The following is a 15,159-nucleotide window of genomic DNA, read 5'->3' as shown; positions in this document are numbered from 1 at the left end:
CTGAGAAAACAAAATCTTGCTAGTCACAGCACAGGTCAAAGGAACAGCACAAAGGTGACTTCTCATTCCAATCTTCAAGGGTATTCCACTTTTCACATTAGATTTTTTGTTGGAAGTGCCCTTATGAGTAAGACAAGGAACCATGATTTTCTTTTTACAGTACTTAAGAATTAAACCTAGTCTAGACTACGAAAAGGGTTCAAAACTATCTAAATAACTTTATCATTCATGCACAAGCAAGATGCAAGTTTCTAAACAGGATGCAATTATTGTGAAAAATAAAACATTCCTACCTGAATATATCCTGAGTGTCTAAATCAATAAGCAGTCCATTGATGAATAGGGCAGAATCTCCTGGTTGCAATCCCAGCGTTCCCTTGAAATACTGCAAAGAAGTAGAAAGCCATTAGGAGAGTGCTCTTCACAGAAAATATTATCACAGAGTTTAAGGTTGGGTTTTTTTCCAATAGAACTTGTCTTGCAGTACCAGTTACAAATTTCTATTTAGAGAGATGATGAACACTGAAGGAGAAACATTGTATCTGGATATTTTACAACACTACCATCACGAATACTGTGAGCAAAGCAAACAGAGGAATACCAGAAGTACCAATAAAAGTAGCTTCTGATCAGAAAAAAATTTACATTTTTTTATTAAATTAATAAGGCTCCCAAAGAAAAGCTGAGTGTAAAATTGTAGCTTTCTGTAGATAATTATATAGTAAACTCTAATGCAACAGTAGCAATGAACATAACTACCAAATAATACCCACACAAAGGGAGTAGTGCAAAGAACAGCTCTGAAGGGCACAGTTGGATATAGCCTGGTCTGGATGTAGCAGCCCAGGTATCCTCTGAATAAAAATGAATCCACAAAATCATGGGTTTACTTGTGGACCAGAGTCTGATCTAACACACAACAGAAAGGCCACCAGGTAACTTTAGCTTGGACTTACATCCTATACTTTGTCCCTTCCAGAACCACATGGGACAAGAGTGTCAAACCCATCCTTTCACCTCTGATTTCATCACCACTGAACAACAAGGCATTTCTCCCTCAGAACAGGAACCTCAGGGGACTTGTAAGTAGCTCTGCATTTACTACTAGACTCCCCAAATACCACTGATTAGATTTCTAAACAATATACATACACTGTCTTTTTTCTGATAATACCAAATAAGACTGGAATGTGTGAACAGAGCAATGTAGCTCATACAGCAAAGGCTGCTGCTTGACTTTTTATCATTACTATCTTAAATTTCTGTTTTGCACTCTATCCAGAGCACACTACCTGGCATATTTTAGTTTTACAAATTTCTGTATAAGAGCCTGTACGAAATTCCCAGGTGGCTGTTGGTTTTTTCAGTGTTTTGCTGATGCCAAGGACATGGCTGAGCTGTCTGAAACACTTCTGCAAATACAGAGCCTACTCAGTGACCTCCAGAGGCCCCTCATGGCCTGGGGAGCTTTATGATTCTGTTTCAAAGCACATCTAGACTTAGCTGGTAAATTTTATCCCTTCACTAAGCACCAACATTGAAACCATTTCCTCCACACAGAATGAATCAGTCTAAAGCCACAGCAGGTTCTGAATTTATTCTGTGACATCCTAGTGATCACTGATGTATACAGATAGCTAAACATCATCTCAGATTGGATAAAGAGAACTAATTTTCTTCTGCATTGTTAAAACTGTAGGAAGATGCTTAATATAGCTGCTTTTCAAGCAATAAATTTCTAACCAGAGCAATATTTTCCTATTTGAGCAAAGAAGTTTAATTATGTTCCTCATCCATGTTTGAAAATCCACCACTTTTTCACTTCCCAGATGCATACTACAAAGTTGTGTGTGAAAATACTGGGTCATTATCTTGAGCAACATGTAAACCTAAGTGCAAAGGCACTTTTTGGACACATTACCTTTTGGTTCTCTTCAATTTCTGCTCTGAGTTCCGAAGAAACAACTGTTTTTGTTATGGCTCTACAAAAATAAAAACACGCTATGAATCCTCTTTCTGTTTATTTACTGGGTAGATATCTACTTACCTACCTTTTGTACCTCACATATTAAGATAATTAACTTTCTAGTATAAAGAGATGCAGCAAGAAGCAGTTGCACTTGGTGACATCATAAATAGGATTTTTCTTACACTGTATAATCTAGCAGCACAAAAATGTTAACCACATGCCAACTGTCAGGGTCTAATTTCACATTAACCATAATAAAAGTGTGCAGCTGCCAAAAATGTAAAGATGGAGGCTGACAACAGAAAAGAGGGGATTTCACTGCTCATGGTGGGTTCCCACTGCTTTCCTTCCTTTGGATCCAGTGATTGCATCATCAGAGTGGGTGAGTACAGCCCACAGATCAGCCTGAAAACACAGTGAGATGCAATGCCTGCCTTAAGAAGCTCTAATTAACAACTTAACAGCAGGTAATGGAAAATAAGATCAGAAATCAGCTTATTTTTACACTCATCTCAGGTATATCTCCCACCTACTCAAAAAGGTTCTGTAATATCATCTTCACAATCCAAGCAGTGAATTTTTCAAGAGAAATATATCTCTAGACTGGCTGGCCATGCCAGGTCATATTGAGTTTCTTAAACTGATCTGAGTATGTTAAAGACAGTCACTGACAAAGTGCAGAAACCAGAATTGCACATCAGCTTCTGACATGAGACTGACTGGGTTGTTTGGCAACGTGGATCCCACAAGAAGAGTGGGACCCTGTGAACAAATAATGCTAACATCATTAAAAAGAAAACCCAGCCAATAAATTCTTGATGACTGACTTCATGTAATAAGTTTAGATGCATCTCACAACAAAATAGCATGGGCAATTCTGGCAAATTTTCTACCAGTCCACATCAGCTGCCATCCAAGAAAAACACCATAAAATCCTCTTTGTAACAGTAGGCTGAAGAACTTCCCAGCATAAACATTCCCCAGTGTTTGCTTCCAGCTAAATGAAAGTCAGAATTAACCTAGCCAATGCTGCTTGTCTCAGGTCCTACTCGAAAAGGAGAGTAATAAAATTTTTTAGGAGTCAAAATTAAAGTTACCTGGCCTTTGTAGGAAAGTTCTGACTAAGATCTTTCATGACCATCAGGGCATCCACAGGGGGAGCAGTCAAAATGCGAGCAGCAGTTTGAAAACTCAGATCTTAGAAGTGAAAAAACAGAGGTCAACAACTCAAAACTGAAAACAAGGCAATGCAGAGACATCTTAATTTTATCTTGCAACTTTTTTGCATGTTACCTAAGGAAATTCACTTTCTATCTGCACCTATAGATACTTTTAAATTGATCTTCTTGGTATTCAACTTCTGTGTGTTGCCTTGAGGCAAGAAACCCTCTCCAAGTGCAGCAGTGTATGCTGCCTAAAGGTTGTTTAGGTGAGTCAGACCAGCCCTCTTTTCTTTGGCTGAGCTGGGAGGATCTGTCCTTCCCCTGATAGAGGCAGATTCCCTGTGGCTACAACATACATTAGTCTTTTTGAGAGGATGAAAAGCCTTTCCATGGGTTTTAATAGATGTTTTAAGTGCAGCATGTAATTGACTTTGAAATACAGTTTTCCTGAAGTCTTGAGAAATCCCAAGATTTCACATCAGAAGTGTGAACATGGAAAGAAACTTTGCATTCCTTTCCTTTCTGCAGTCAGCAGACCATACAAGCAGTCACATTAAGAGCAAGTAGCTGACTGTACTTCACAATATAGAAAACAATCCTCATGTCAGAAGTCCTGTGAAACAATGCCAAAAGCTATTTCAACAGGAAAAAGTACATTAAAAACCAAGGATTTTCCAAGTGAGACTGAATGTAGGAATTTACAGTGAAATTCTGTCAACTGTACTCAGCCACTAACAACCTTAATAGTGTAGAATACCAGAAAACATATTTACATTGAGTGTTTTAGACCACAACTGAAAGCCTTAATCCAGATTACCTTGGAGCTGCCACACTTTCAAAGGTGCCATTTCATTGGTACTTTCCACAAGGTGTTTTCTGAGCTCTTTCAGCTCTTCTGACAAGTCAGGATACAGCTGCCTGAAAGGATACAAGGGTCAAACAACTTTTGTGGTTTCCTATAAGAAAGTCTGCTGCTAATTTAAAGAAACTATCACATTAAAAAATATGCTGCTACCACATACAGAAAACTCAGACATGTAAAAAATAATAATAAAGCAAAATATCCGCATTTCTGCAAAAAGTTTTTTGATATGATGAAGTTAAACTGTGTTTTACCTTAGTTTTCCAAACAGAAATCCTTGCACTTCATCAATAGGGTCATTTTCATCTATGACTGTAGCATTCACATCTGTCCCTATAAACACACAGAGAACACCACTAGCACCAAGCTATTCCAAACAGAAAAGCAGGAAAATCTGGGGTTTATGTGTGTATGTGCACATGTAAAGAAAAAGTACACACAGAGATTACACTGTCAAAATAGTTTTGGCAGGTGCAGGGGAGTTTGTAGAACAGAGATCAGTGATCCATAAAAGCAGCCAAAGAAAAAAAAAGTGCAGAATGCTGAGAATTCTGTATTTCCCCCCTCCCAAAAAAAAAAAAAAAAACCAAAAAAAAACCCACCAAACCAAAAATGAGGAACAGGGAACACAGTCTGCTCTGAGGATGGATAGGTTAAGGCAAATTAAAGTAGAGAAATTTGCTTTATATCTGCAGAGTAGCTAGTAAAAAAACAGTTGCATTAGTAGTGCCATTACTAAGATCTAGTCCATGGCCATGACTCCAGGATTTCACAAATATGGAAGTGCCATGGCAAAGATCTGTTTCATAAGGAACATGCTCCCAAAAGGGATTACAGAGCTAAGGAAAGAAAAAGATCTGTAATTCAGGCATTCATAGCAAAATGAGTATAAAATTACCTTGGTGAAATTAAATGTTTACATTAAAATACTTCAAATAAAAATTCACCTTTCACCTGGGTATCATCCTTGGCCTTATATTCTGTACTTTTAATAGCCAGTTCTACACCATAGCCAGAGAGGTAGACCTTTTCCTTGCTGGGATTCTGTAAGGAAAAGCCAACAGTGTGATATTGTCATCTTTGTTTGATCCAAAAAAGAAAAACTACCACTTCCCAAAGCTGAGAAATCTCAATCTGGGATTTCAGACATAATGGGTAGAGAGAAACAAACACTGTGAGTGACTCTGCAGTAACATACTACAATAATTTTATTTCCTACTGTTTTTCAACACACTTCTTGAAGTTTAGCAAGAAAGAATTATCTCTATGAACCAAAAAACATCAATATCCACAAAGCAAAGAGGAACACAAAACAATGTTTTCAAGATTCATTGTGTGAGCAAAGCAGAGGGAGATAGAGTGCTATCATCAAATCAGATAGAGGGTGGAAAGGAACTTCAGCTCAAAGTTCAAAAATGAAACATTCACTGAAGAGCTACCACAGAGAATGACAAGAAATAAAATAATGACAAAAGATAGGTGCATAATTAGTTCTGCCTTTAATGAGAGAAACATAACCACTTTCTGAAAGTATTTTGAAGCATTTAGGAGCCACATAACAGCACCAAGATCTAAAGTGTAACACACTGAATTTTGAATGTATTCCTCCCAACACTGACAAACAACTACTTCCTTTTATAAAAGGAAAGTAGTGTGTGCAATGTATGATTTTATTTTATTAAAAGTATAAATTATATTAAAAATTAACCAGCTGATGCTCTTTTTTTTTTCCACACTCAAACCTGACTGCTACACCGCAGATTTTGACAATACTTAGTAATATTCAAGTAACAAATCAAAGAACTCCAGTTCTTTATACCTTTTGAAATGTAGTTTTAAATACTAATCCAGTGGCTATGCACAATTTAGTGGAGGAAGATGGAAAACAGGATAAACTGCACTAGAAATGGTAAGTGGTTCTGTAAAAAAAATTACTACAGAAACGATGTCTTTCTTTTGAAAATGGTACCTAAATGTTAATCCTTGCTTTTTATATCAAGTGACCTGATTGTGACAGATCTGACTAGTTCCCATGCTCTAATATGGGTAGAGAAACACTTTTCTTTTACACTAAAGTCTCTAATGAATCTGGAATTTAAGTCTGGATTGGTGAAATCAAACCATCAGGAGTTTTAAAAATATTCTGTATTACTCAGCTACATGCAATAAAAAAATAAAACTTTGAGTATTTCAAGTAAATTAACAATGAGAGTAGGCAAATGTCAATTTAAAGGGAACAAACTTGGGTCAGTTTGCTTTTTGAAAACCAAGGCCAGTTACTCAATTTCAAATACCTCTGTTACAATGCACAAATATACTCACAGCAATGTAGTGTCTGAGCACATAAGTGATTTCTCCTGCCTCAGCCTTTTCAACAAGCCTCCTGTGCTGCCTGTAGAACTCCTCTGAACCAATCTCTGCATAAAGTATGACCACAGGACTTTCAGGGTTTGCTGCTGGGTACTTGTGGTCCCCCTTGAACAAAAATGGCTTTGGCCTAAGAGGGAACAGTGAAGAGTCACAGTGAGTCACAGCATTTCCTCATTCAATGCAATATGCACATTTTTTCCCCTGTTTATTAATTTTTCACTGAATACATATGTTGAGCTATTCCCACATATTATATCAAGGCTGGCAGCACTTGGTGCACATTGACAAAAGCTGTGTGAAAAATGAACATATGAAAAGAAACAAGTGACTAAGAGCTATTTTGAATCTAATATGATCCTAATTTTAAAAATGAACAACTTCCCTTAGATTTCTAATTAACTTTCTCTCCCCATGGTGATTCATAAATTCTGTATGAAAAATTAAAAAGGCTGATAGAACAGATGTGCCAAGGGCACAAATTAATTTCAACCTGGTCCTTGCCTTTTTTGTATACAAACAACATATGAAACATCTATTTTCAGCTTCTTTGTTTACATTTTGTCTAAAGTGCAATAAATACTTAAAGTATTCCCAGTAAGTCAGGAGTATACCATGTGAGCTATTGATGCCATATGCCTGCACATTGACAAAAAACTCTTTATTCTTAAAAGAACCAAATAACCAAGATTAAAAAAATTGAATTGAAAACAAACTGAAATGCAAGGATTTGGGTTGGTTTTGGTTTGTTACTTGCTTGTGGTTTTTTAATAAGTATTATATTTTATACCTTCTTTTTGTTATCATAGTTACAATCAAGTTTTTTCTTGTGGAGAAATCCGAATTTTAAATATATTATGTAGTAACTGTTTTCTTTGTCAATGCTGAGAAAAGTATACAGAGAAAAAAAATATTGTGCTTGCTCTCAGCCATTCATAAATCAATTTGTTACATTAACTCTCATTTGAATATGCAGCCCAGCTCCTTCTATTTTCCCTGCACACCGAAGGTTTTACACGCTCCTGAGAATTCCTACTGCCCTTCAACAGTTTCCAGCAATTTCCAGAACTTATTTGCAGATTTTCCTGTGCACATTCCTCTTCCTAGCAGAATCATCAAAGAGCAAGTGATAAGAAAACCATCATTGCAATCACCAAATAAGTGATTGCCACTCCAGTGCCAACAATGGCCAGGAGAAATCAACACTGAAGAACACAGAAAAAAGTTTATTACAACCTCTTCACAGCAGTTAGGTTAAATTTTAAGAGCTAATTCAGTAACAGGAAATTAAACACGTACCTGTCTGAAGCTGCCTGTAAAAGGTTTCCAAGAGAGTCAAATTCACAAGTTTTCTCCCCATGAACAACAAAAAACAGGGTGCAGCCCTCTGGAGGAGATTCATCTGCTGCTATCTGTGTAAAACATTTATAATGATCTAGGTTGAATGTTTGCCCTTAGAACAAGTGAAAAGTAACAGTGTAGCTGTGCAGCAAACAATATTATTTCCTACATTCCAAACTAGTACTTCTTCCATGTTTATGACATAATTTAAATGCAAAGTGAAATTGGAAGATGGAGAGTTAAGCCTTTACTTATTTTTGAGTCTGTTACTATTAACTGTAAGGTGAGTTGAAGGTACAGAAAGCAAGGCCTGCAATTGTAGGGGATTTGGTTGAGGGTTTTTTTTTTTTTTGTCTTACACATCACAAAAATCTGTATTTGTTAAATATCAAACAACAAAATTAATCCACATGAGCAAGGAAGATATTTTACAGTATTACTTAAATAAAGCACATCCTAATGTGAAACAATTTCCAAAGAATTAAGAAGATTTAAAAAGAACAGAGGACACAATGAACTTTTATTTCTGAATTCTAATCTCTCTCTCTCTGTCTCTCTCTCTCCATATATATATATATACACACACATATATAAATATATGGATTACTACCTTCAAGTAAGTTCAGCTGAGCAACAGGAACAGCAGCAGCATCCCAAGTACCAGTGGAGCCATAGAGATGGTCCTCACAAAAATCTTTGCACCAATTCTTTGTGCAGCAGGCACGAAGATATGCAGACATGTCAAAATGTCAATTTTTTAGCCTACTCTAACCAAAAATTGAGCACCTCATGAAATTTGTATACACATCCACTCTGTAGCTCAGGTGCACAGAGCAGGTCATCAGTTCAGGTTTTTTATATCTCAAATGTTTCCTTCCACAGGTCCCTCCTTCCTGAGCCTTGGTAAAATGCTCTGCACCTCACCTGAGCTTCTCCTGTACTAACCTGTTGGAAAGCTTGAACTGCTGCAGAGTAGGAGCGTAAAGACAGGGAAAATTTCAACAAGTTCTGCTGCAAAGGTGACAGAGTCTGGCAGGCCACTTTCAGCATTTCCTGGTAAGAAGAATAATCGCTACCTGCAAAATCAAAGTACAAGCAGTTATCTTTCTATCCCACAGTCTCATTGAAGAGGGGCTTCTCATCCTAATGTGATTTATACCAACAGAAGCCCATGCCATGAATTCTCAGTTTGCACATGACCATTCCTCCTCCAATTTCATTACAGCCAATTCTACAGCTGGATGAGAGTGAACTTCAACAGAGATCCAGGAGAGTACACTTGAATACATTCTTGAGGATGTAAACATGGGCAGGGGAGGAGGGAAACAGTTTAGAGCTCCCATTTAATTTCAGCTGAGAAACAGTGACACAGAGAAAAGGCTTTTAAAATATTTAATGCTTCGTGTTGAAAAAAAAATCTGGCAAGCAAAATATTTAATACTCATCCACTATAGCTTTTGTCAAATGGATATCCAAAAGCCTTCAGCACATTACAGCAAAAAATATTACTGAAATAAGTATTTTAAAAGTCAAATGAGGACTAACACAATGGAAGACAGAATACTGTGGTATATTTTTCAACTATCAGTTAGCATTGAGAAAAAACTATAAAAGCTTACCATCATGCTCAGCTGTCTTAATATTCTCACTGGCTTCAACAAAATTCCAGAATTTTTCTTGACCTTCTTCTGATAAAAATTCACTAAGTGGGATGAGAAGAGTGAGTTAGATCTACAGACTTCCTCTCAAGTTACAAATCTGATACCTTGTGATGCTTTACAGAAAGTTAGCACCTACCACCTATATCAGCAAACTGTGTTACTAGAAAAAGCACTGCAGGAAAGTCAAAAACAAACAAACCCAAACAAATAATCACTGCAGACCAGGACAAACACACAGTACATGCAAGCAGCTTGTAAGGGCACCTCCTGATCATTTAAATGCCACTAACAGGCAGCAGGATCCATCCTGGTAGCTCTCCTCCCAAATGCATTTCTTTGCTATCCCTCTTTTATGAGAAACACACATTTTTTGTTTATTTTGCTGAAACAAATTGTAATTAAGAGCTTTGGTGGGGTTTGGTGGAGGTTTTGCTTGCTCTTAAACAAGAAGCCACAGCTTCAAACCATGTTATAATTCTACATATTGAGCATATAATGGATACTTATACAAGGCTAGAAAATGAAATTCATCCTCTGAACACTGCTAGGCACAAACACTGTATCACATCCACACATGTAACATACTTGCTATGCTAAAGGATGCTACAACAGAAGGTTTGGAGCCTGCTCAGTGTGTTCCAGTCCAAGGGGAAGTGCTGCTGGAACACCTGGGTAACAAATTGTAGTGCTGGGCTAAGTGCAGTGACCAGCAGGAGGGATTTTACACTGCAGTGCTGCATCATGCTGCAGTTCATCTCAGGTGAACTATCCTGCTCTACCCAAAGCCTCTGGCTATGATGGATCAAGTCTTTGGCACATTATTTTGATTATTTGCTTACTATTTCATACTCTCTTAGGATGAGTTTTTCCCCAGCAGTGTCACATTGTCACACAGTCTCAGGGTATCTAAATCCTGGCATTAACACCTGTGCTTTGCATTTTACTGCTTAAGGAACTTTCAGGCTTCAGCTCCTCCAGAGAAAGTTACAGAAAAGTAATTTCACCTAGGACACACCTGTCCTCTGAAAGAAAGCCATGCTCATGTGAATGAAATCCGGCAATGCTCAACTATTTTCATGTGAAACAATCTGCAGTAAAACAGACAAAATTCCCCATTTGGCAATACCCTTAAGTGATACAAAATTAAGCACATGCTAACTTGAAATTCTAGAAGTCCTACTGACATCTCCAAACTAAAACATGACAAAATTAAACAATGAGGGATTTCAAAAGTGTAAGCAGACTAGCACTGAAAAGACAGCACTTTGCTTTCTTTTTACACAACATCTTAAAAAAAAAGGTCTTTAATACCATAGAAGAAATGTTCCCAGGGTAACTTGCACAATTCTTAACAAAGCAATTAACTGAAATCAATGCAAAACTATCAGGAACAAAGTGAAATTCAAGTTTTACCAAGCTAAATATACACAAGCAGCGGATGTGTACCAAAACCTACAACACTGAAGTAAAATACATTCAGCTACAGAATCTTACAAGACCAGGCTGAACTCCTCTACCTAATGCAAAACTTCAAAAGGCAAAAAATAACAACTATGTAATTGTTTATGGTTAATAATGCTTGTTCTAATGCAAAATAAAAGAATTTTTCACACAAAACAGCTACTACAGTGTCCTCTAAAATCCTCCTCCCATCTCCCCATGCACAGCAGGGATCACATGCCCATGTTATTACTGTTGGTAGTGACCAGAAACCAAAGTGCCACAGAACAAAGAGAACACTTTACTTTATCCTCTAAGCATATTCTGATTTGACAATGAAAAAAATCACAAAGCACTTACCTTGTCTCAAGGAGTAAAGGAGTTGAAGACCACTTTGTAGTTAGAGATGTTGTCACAGCCTTAGAATCTGCTTTTACAAGTGAAGAGCTGAACCAGACTCCAAGAACTGCAATAAGTATTCCCATTTTATAGGGCACTGCAAATGATGAAGGAAAATGGTAAGTTTTGCATTGCCTCTTCTTATAAATACAGCATCTCAAATATATTGAGAGGTATGTTAAGACTTTAAAACTGCATTTAATGCAATACATTAATGAGATGATCATTCTCTCACCTGGGCTTACAAAATCACAAACTTGAAGAGAGGCAAGGAATTTACAAACTTACTCCTGAGATGCAATTAAACCTAAATCAAATCCAGCTTCCTCTGTGTTTATGCTTTCAAATAAGCTTCCTTCTGTTCCAGGACACCAACACCACACACTTCTTGCTTTAAGAGGTATTGCAAAACTGCAGACATCTCAGACTGAGGGGGGAAACAACCCACTGCTCATTTTATAGGAAGTAAAATCACACTTTGTGTTAGCAAAGATCCAGCAGCTGTGGACTAATCCAGGCAAGGGTGAGGTACCCTAGTCAGTCCTTTAGGTTTTTTGGGGAATGAAGAAACAAGTATTTCCTGGCTGCACTAAGCACCAACAAATTTAAGAATGAAATCACACAAACAGACTCTAATGATACCACCTATTGTGAGAAGTGACCAAAAAAAACCAAATTATTCTATTTCTTTATTGTCCTTCATTTTGTGTATTTTCAAGCCTTTGTATTCTCTGGCCTACACCCCAAAACAAAGCCAAGTGGAATTTTCTTGCCCACAACTCTTAAGCTTATGGAAGACCTGAATTCTTCTGTTGGCTTTCCATTACAGTCTCCAAAGGTTAAAGCTTTTTTTGACTACAGTATATTTATATTTACTAAACCCCCAATATGCATTCAAGTACTCTTTCATTTCTTTATCCTGGATAACTCATTTTCCATGTCCCCCTTGCACCTGAAAAAATGTCCTGCTGCAATTCTACATATATCACACCCAACTAGCTGCCAGGATCTAACTTCTGTCTCTTTTTTATTACCATCTCAATATAAAGAATAGGCTTATATATCTGTAGCTCTAAGCTACCTGCATATATACATAAACAAACGAACCAAATCCTCCTCTCTTTAAAAGTTTACACCCCTCCAGCCAAATGTTTCCCAGCAATAACTCAGGCATTGTTCTTTCTCTGGGAATGAAACCAGAAATTCCTGCTATGATCTCCACAGAGCAGCTTGGTCAGCTGCACACAACATTTGCTTTATGCCACACCTGGGAAGCAGACAGATGGCATCACAGGATGGGCACAGCCATCACTCTCTGTGTGCAGAGGGGGAAGCTCAGCCAATATTTGAGGAGTGAAACATTGGCTTCTGCCAAGTGCAAGGAAAAACCACAGTTCACAGCTCTTCCTAGAGATGGATCCTTCTTATTCCCTGCAAATCATACACTGGAGTTTGGAATAGGTAAATGACTACAACCAACAGCATTCTCATGATTAAAGCTCCTATGCTGCTCTCTTGTGCCTGCTTTCCCGCTCTAGGAAAGACTGAATTAAAAACCTTTTTCTATATGATATAGGAAAGAAAGCAAATGACACAGCTGACACAGTTTAGCCAACTGAAAATCTGCAGATGAGAAATATCTACAAGTCCTGTATAATAACAGCCATAAAACAAAGGAATGACCGGTATCTCAAGGAAAAATACACCACGGAAAGAGAGGCAAGAGGCAAGGGAATGAACAAAAGTGACACAAGGAGATCCAGCTCTGTGCCAGGTAACAAAGCAAAACCCAGTGTGAATTACGACACTGCAAAGCGGTGCAAATATTTTTCCTCCTTATTTTTCTTCCAATTACTCCCTTTAAAACACTCCGGGCCGCTTGCGCATCCAGCCTCGGGGGAAGGAATAAACCAGCCCACATTTACAGTCAGTGCCATGTCCTGCGAGGTCAGTCGGGTGCCAGGCGGGCGAAGGGCAAAGGAAAGCGGGAGCGAGGGGCAAGTCCTGGGGCAGGCACAGCGCTGGGGCACCGGGACCGACACGATGCACGGCAGAGATCACCGCTATCAGCGGGCACCGATCGCACCGGGGCAGCACGTTCCGTAAAGGGCTCCCGCCGCCGAGCTACGGCCGCTGACACCAAACCACGGCGATTTAACCCGCCACTAGAAATCAACCACTGAAACGCTGAGCAGCCCGGGCTCAAAACACACATTAATGCTGCGGGGCATTAAACCCGAGCGCAGCCTCTGCCGCCCCCCGGTCCCGCTGACCGACCGCGGGGCGCGGAGGCCGCTCGAGGGACCCCGCCGGTGTCGGTCCCTCCGTGGGGCCCGCCCCGGCCGCCCGCTGCCCCCCAGGCCGCCGCCGCCGCCCGCCGCGGGCCCGCCCCGCCGCCGCTCCCTCAGGGCCCGCCGCGCGCCGCCGGTGACCGCGGTACCGCACCTGCGAGCGGCCGTGCGCCCGCCCGGCTCCCGCCGCCCGCGCCGCTTCCGCTTCCGCTCCGAGCCGGCGGCGCCGCGCAGTGACGGCGGGGCCGGGGCCGGGCCGTGCCCGGGCTGCTGTGCGGTCTCGGTTTAAGGAGGTAGCGCCCGAAGCAAAGGCAGAACCTGTGTGGTGTTTTTGTGATTTTAACTGTCCCGTGAGCAGTCGCAGCCTGTGCTGCTGGAAGGAGACTCTGTGCAAACAACTGCTCGTTTGTTTACAGTATCTGAAAGCAGCATACGGCAGGTTAAAACCAGCCGTTCTTCATTTATCTTCTCCATCAGAACTCCCCTGTCCTTGTCGAAGGTGCGGGCTCCGCTCGGCTCTGGGTGTGCTCCGTGCCCCGCTGGCCCCGCCGCGCCCTCGAGCCTTCCGTGGGCACCGGGGCCCTGCCGAGAGGTGCACGGAGCTGCAGCAGCGGCTCTGGGGTGTCGGGCGAGGCGTGGAAAGGCTGAGAATGAAGCTGTAAGAACAACCAGGCAGGAGGGGAACTGAACAGCAGGACAGGCTGGCTGGTGCGGGTCCTGGAGAGTGACACCCACGGCGACAAACTGCTGCTCCTGGGCACAGCTTCCTCAGCAGCACAAACACTGCTTGTGTTCCTGTTCACGACAAACAGGTTTGCGAGGCAGACCTAAGGATTACTTACATGTGGTCCAAAGGTTTTCTTCCTGGTTTCGTTTTAAAACATTATTAAAGGTCTGAACGTGGCAGGTGTCTGGCTGAGTTCATCTCTGAGCCTCAAAACATGAGAACAGTATCATGAAGAATGGCGGTGTTCTGATGTGTCTGTAACCAAAGGCGGGGCAGCCCTGCACTGTGGTCTCTCAGGGCTTTGATGTGCATCGTCTCCGAGGTTTGTGGGGGTTTTGTTATTATTATTATTTAATTTTTCCCCTCTATCCCAGTGATAGGGGTGCCTCGCCCATATCCCCTTGTGACTTCCCAGGATGAGGGTTGGGGTCTTCGGGCAATCCCCGAATTTTAGGGGGTTTGAGGTGCTAAGCCCCAAAGATTCCCAAAGCCCCCCCATGTCCTTGTGTCCTTTCCCAGGCTTGGAGGGAGCACTTTGAGCGGCCTCCCAGGGAGTTTTGGGGGAGGGACCACCCTAATTATGGAGGTTTTGGGAGGTTCTTGGGTGTACCTCCGTGCCCTCCCCAGGGACGCCCAACGCCTTCGCGCCATGTCCTCTTGTCACTTCCCAGACTGGGTGTTGGGGACTTTCAGGGAGAGTGTGTGTAGGGAGGGGTGGTTGGGCCGGGTGTGGAGAGCAACAACGGGGAGCAGAGCTCGGTGTGACGGCCGAAGCGGGTCCGAGGGGTCAGTGGCGGGTCCGAGGCGGCCTGGCGGTGACCGCGGCCCGTCCCGCCCACTCCGCGTCTCCTCGGAGACCTCGAGGCGCGCGGCCAATGGCGCGCTCGGGTACAGCGCCGCCCCTCCCGCGCCTCGCGAGATCTGTGCCCGCCACAAGCC

At 41.1% G+C, this 15,159-nt stretch overlaps 1 protein-coding gene across 3 annotated transcripts in view; it reads right to left on the bottom strand.

The window, feature by feature from the left end:
* Positions 1 to 13,882, bottom strand: part of UGGT1 (UDP-glucose glycoprotein glucosyltransferase 1) — a 39,661-nt gene extending 25,779 nt beyond the window's left edge. For 2 of the 3 annotated variants that reach the window (XM_030227012.2, XM_030227013.2), the window contains exons 1-12: positions 13,648 to 13,721; positions 11,164 to 11,299; positions 9,322 to 9,404; positions 8,648 to 8,778; positions 7,661 to 7,773; positions 6,317 to 6,491; positions 4,942 to 5,038; positions 4,249 to 4,327; positions 3,950 to 4,050; positions 3,067 to 3,166; positions 1,922 to 1,982; positions 294 to 385 (exon numbers count right to left, since the gene is read on the bottom strand). In XM_030227012.2, coding sequence (XP_030082872.2) covers positions 294 to 385; positions 1,922 to 1,982; positions 3,067 to 3,166; positions 3,950 to 4,050; positions 4,249 to 4,327; positions 4,942 to 5,038; positions 6,317 to 6,491; positions 7,661 to 7,773; positions 8,648 to 8,778; positions 9,322 to 9,404; positions 11,164 to 11,288 — 1,157 coding nt within the window. In that variant the 5' untranslated portion in view covers positions 11,289 to 11,299; positions 13,648 to 13,721. Of the gene's footprint in view, positions 1 to 293; positions 386 to 1,921; positions 1,983 to 3,066; positions 3,167 to 3,949; positions 4,051 to 4,248; positions 4,328 to 4,941; positions 5,039 to 6,316; positions 6,492 to 7,660; positions 7,774 to 8,647; positions 8,779 to 9,321; positions 9,405 to 11,163; positions 11,300 to 13,647 lie in introns of all 3 variants that reach the window. The other variant, XM_030227011.2, reaches the window with a different exon arrangement.
* Between the last annotated feature and the right edge of the window lie 1,277 nt (positions 13,883 to 15,159).

Source organism: Serinus canaria, chromosome 9 (genome assembly GCF_022539315.1).
Source record: "Serinus canaria isolate serCan28SL12 chromosome 9, serCan2020, whole genome shotgun sequence".
Lineage (NCBI taxonomy): Eukaryota > Metazoa > Chordata > Aves > Passeriformes > Fringillidae > Serinus > Serinus canaria.
Note: the sequence above shows the minus strand (reverse complement) of the source record. Positions and strands in the feature narration are given on the sequence as shown.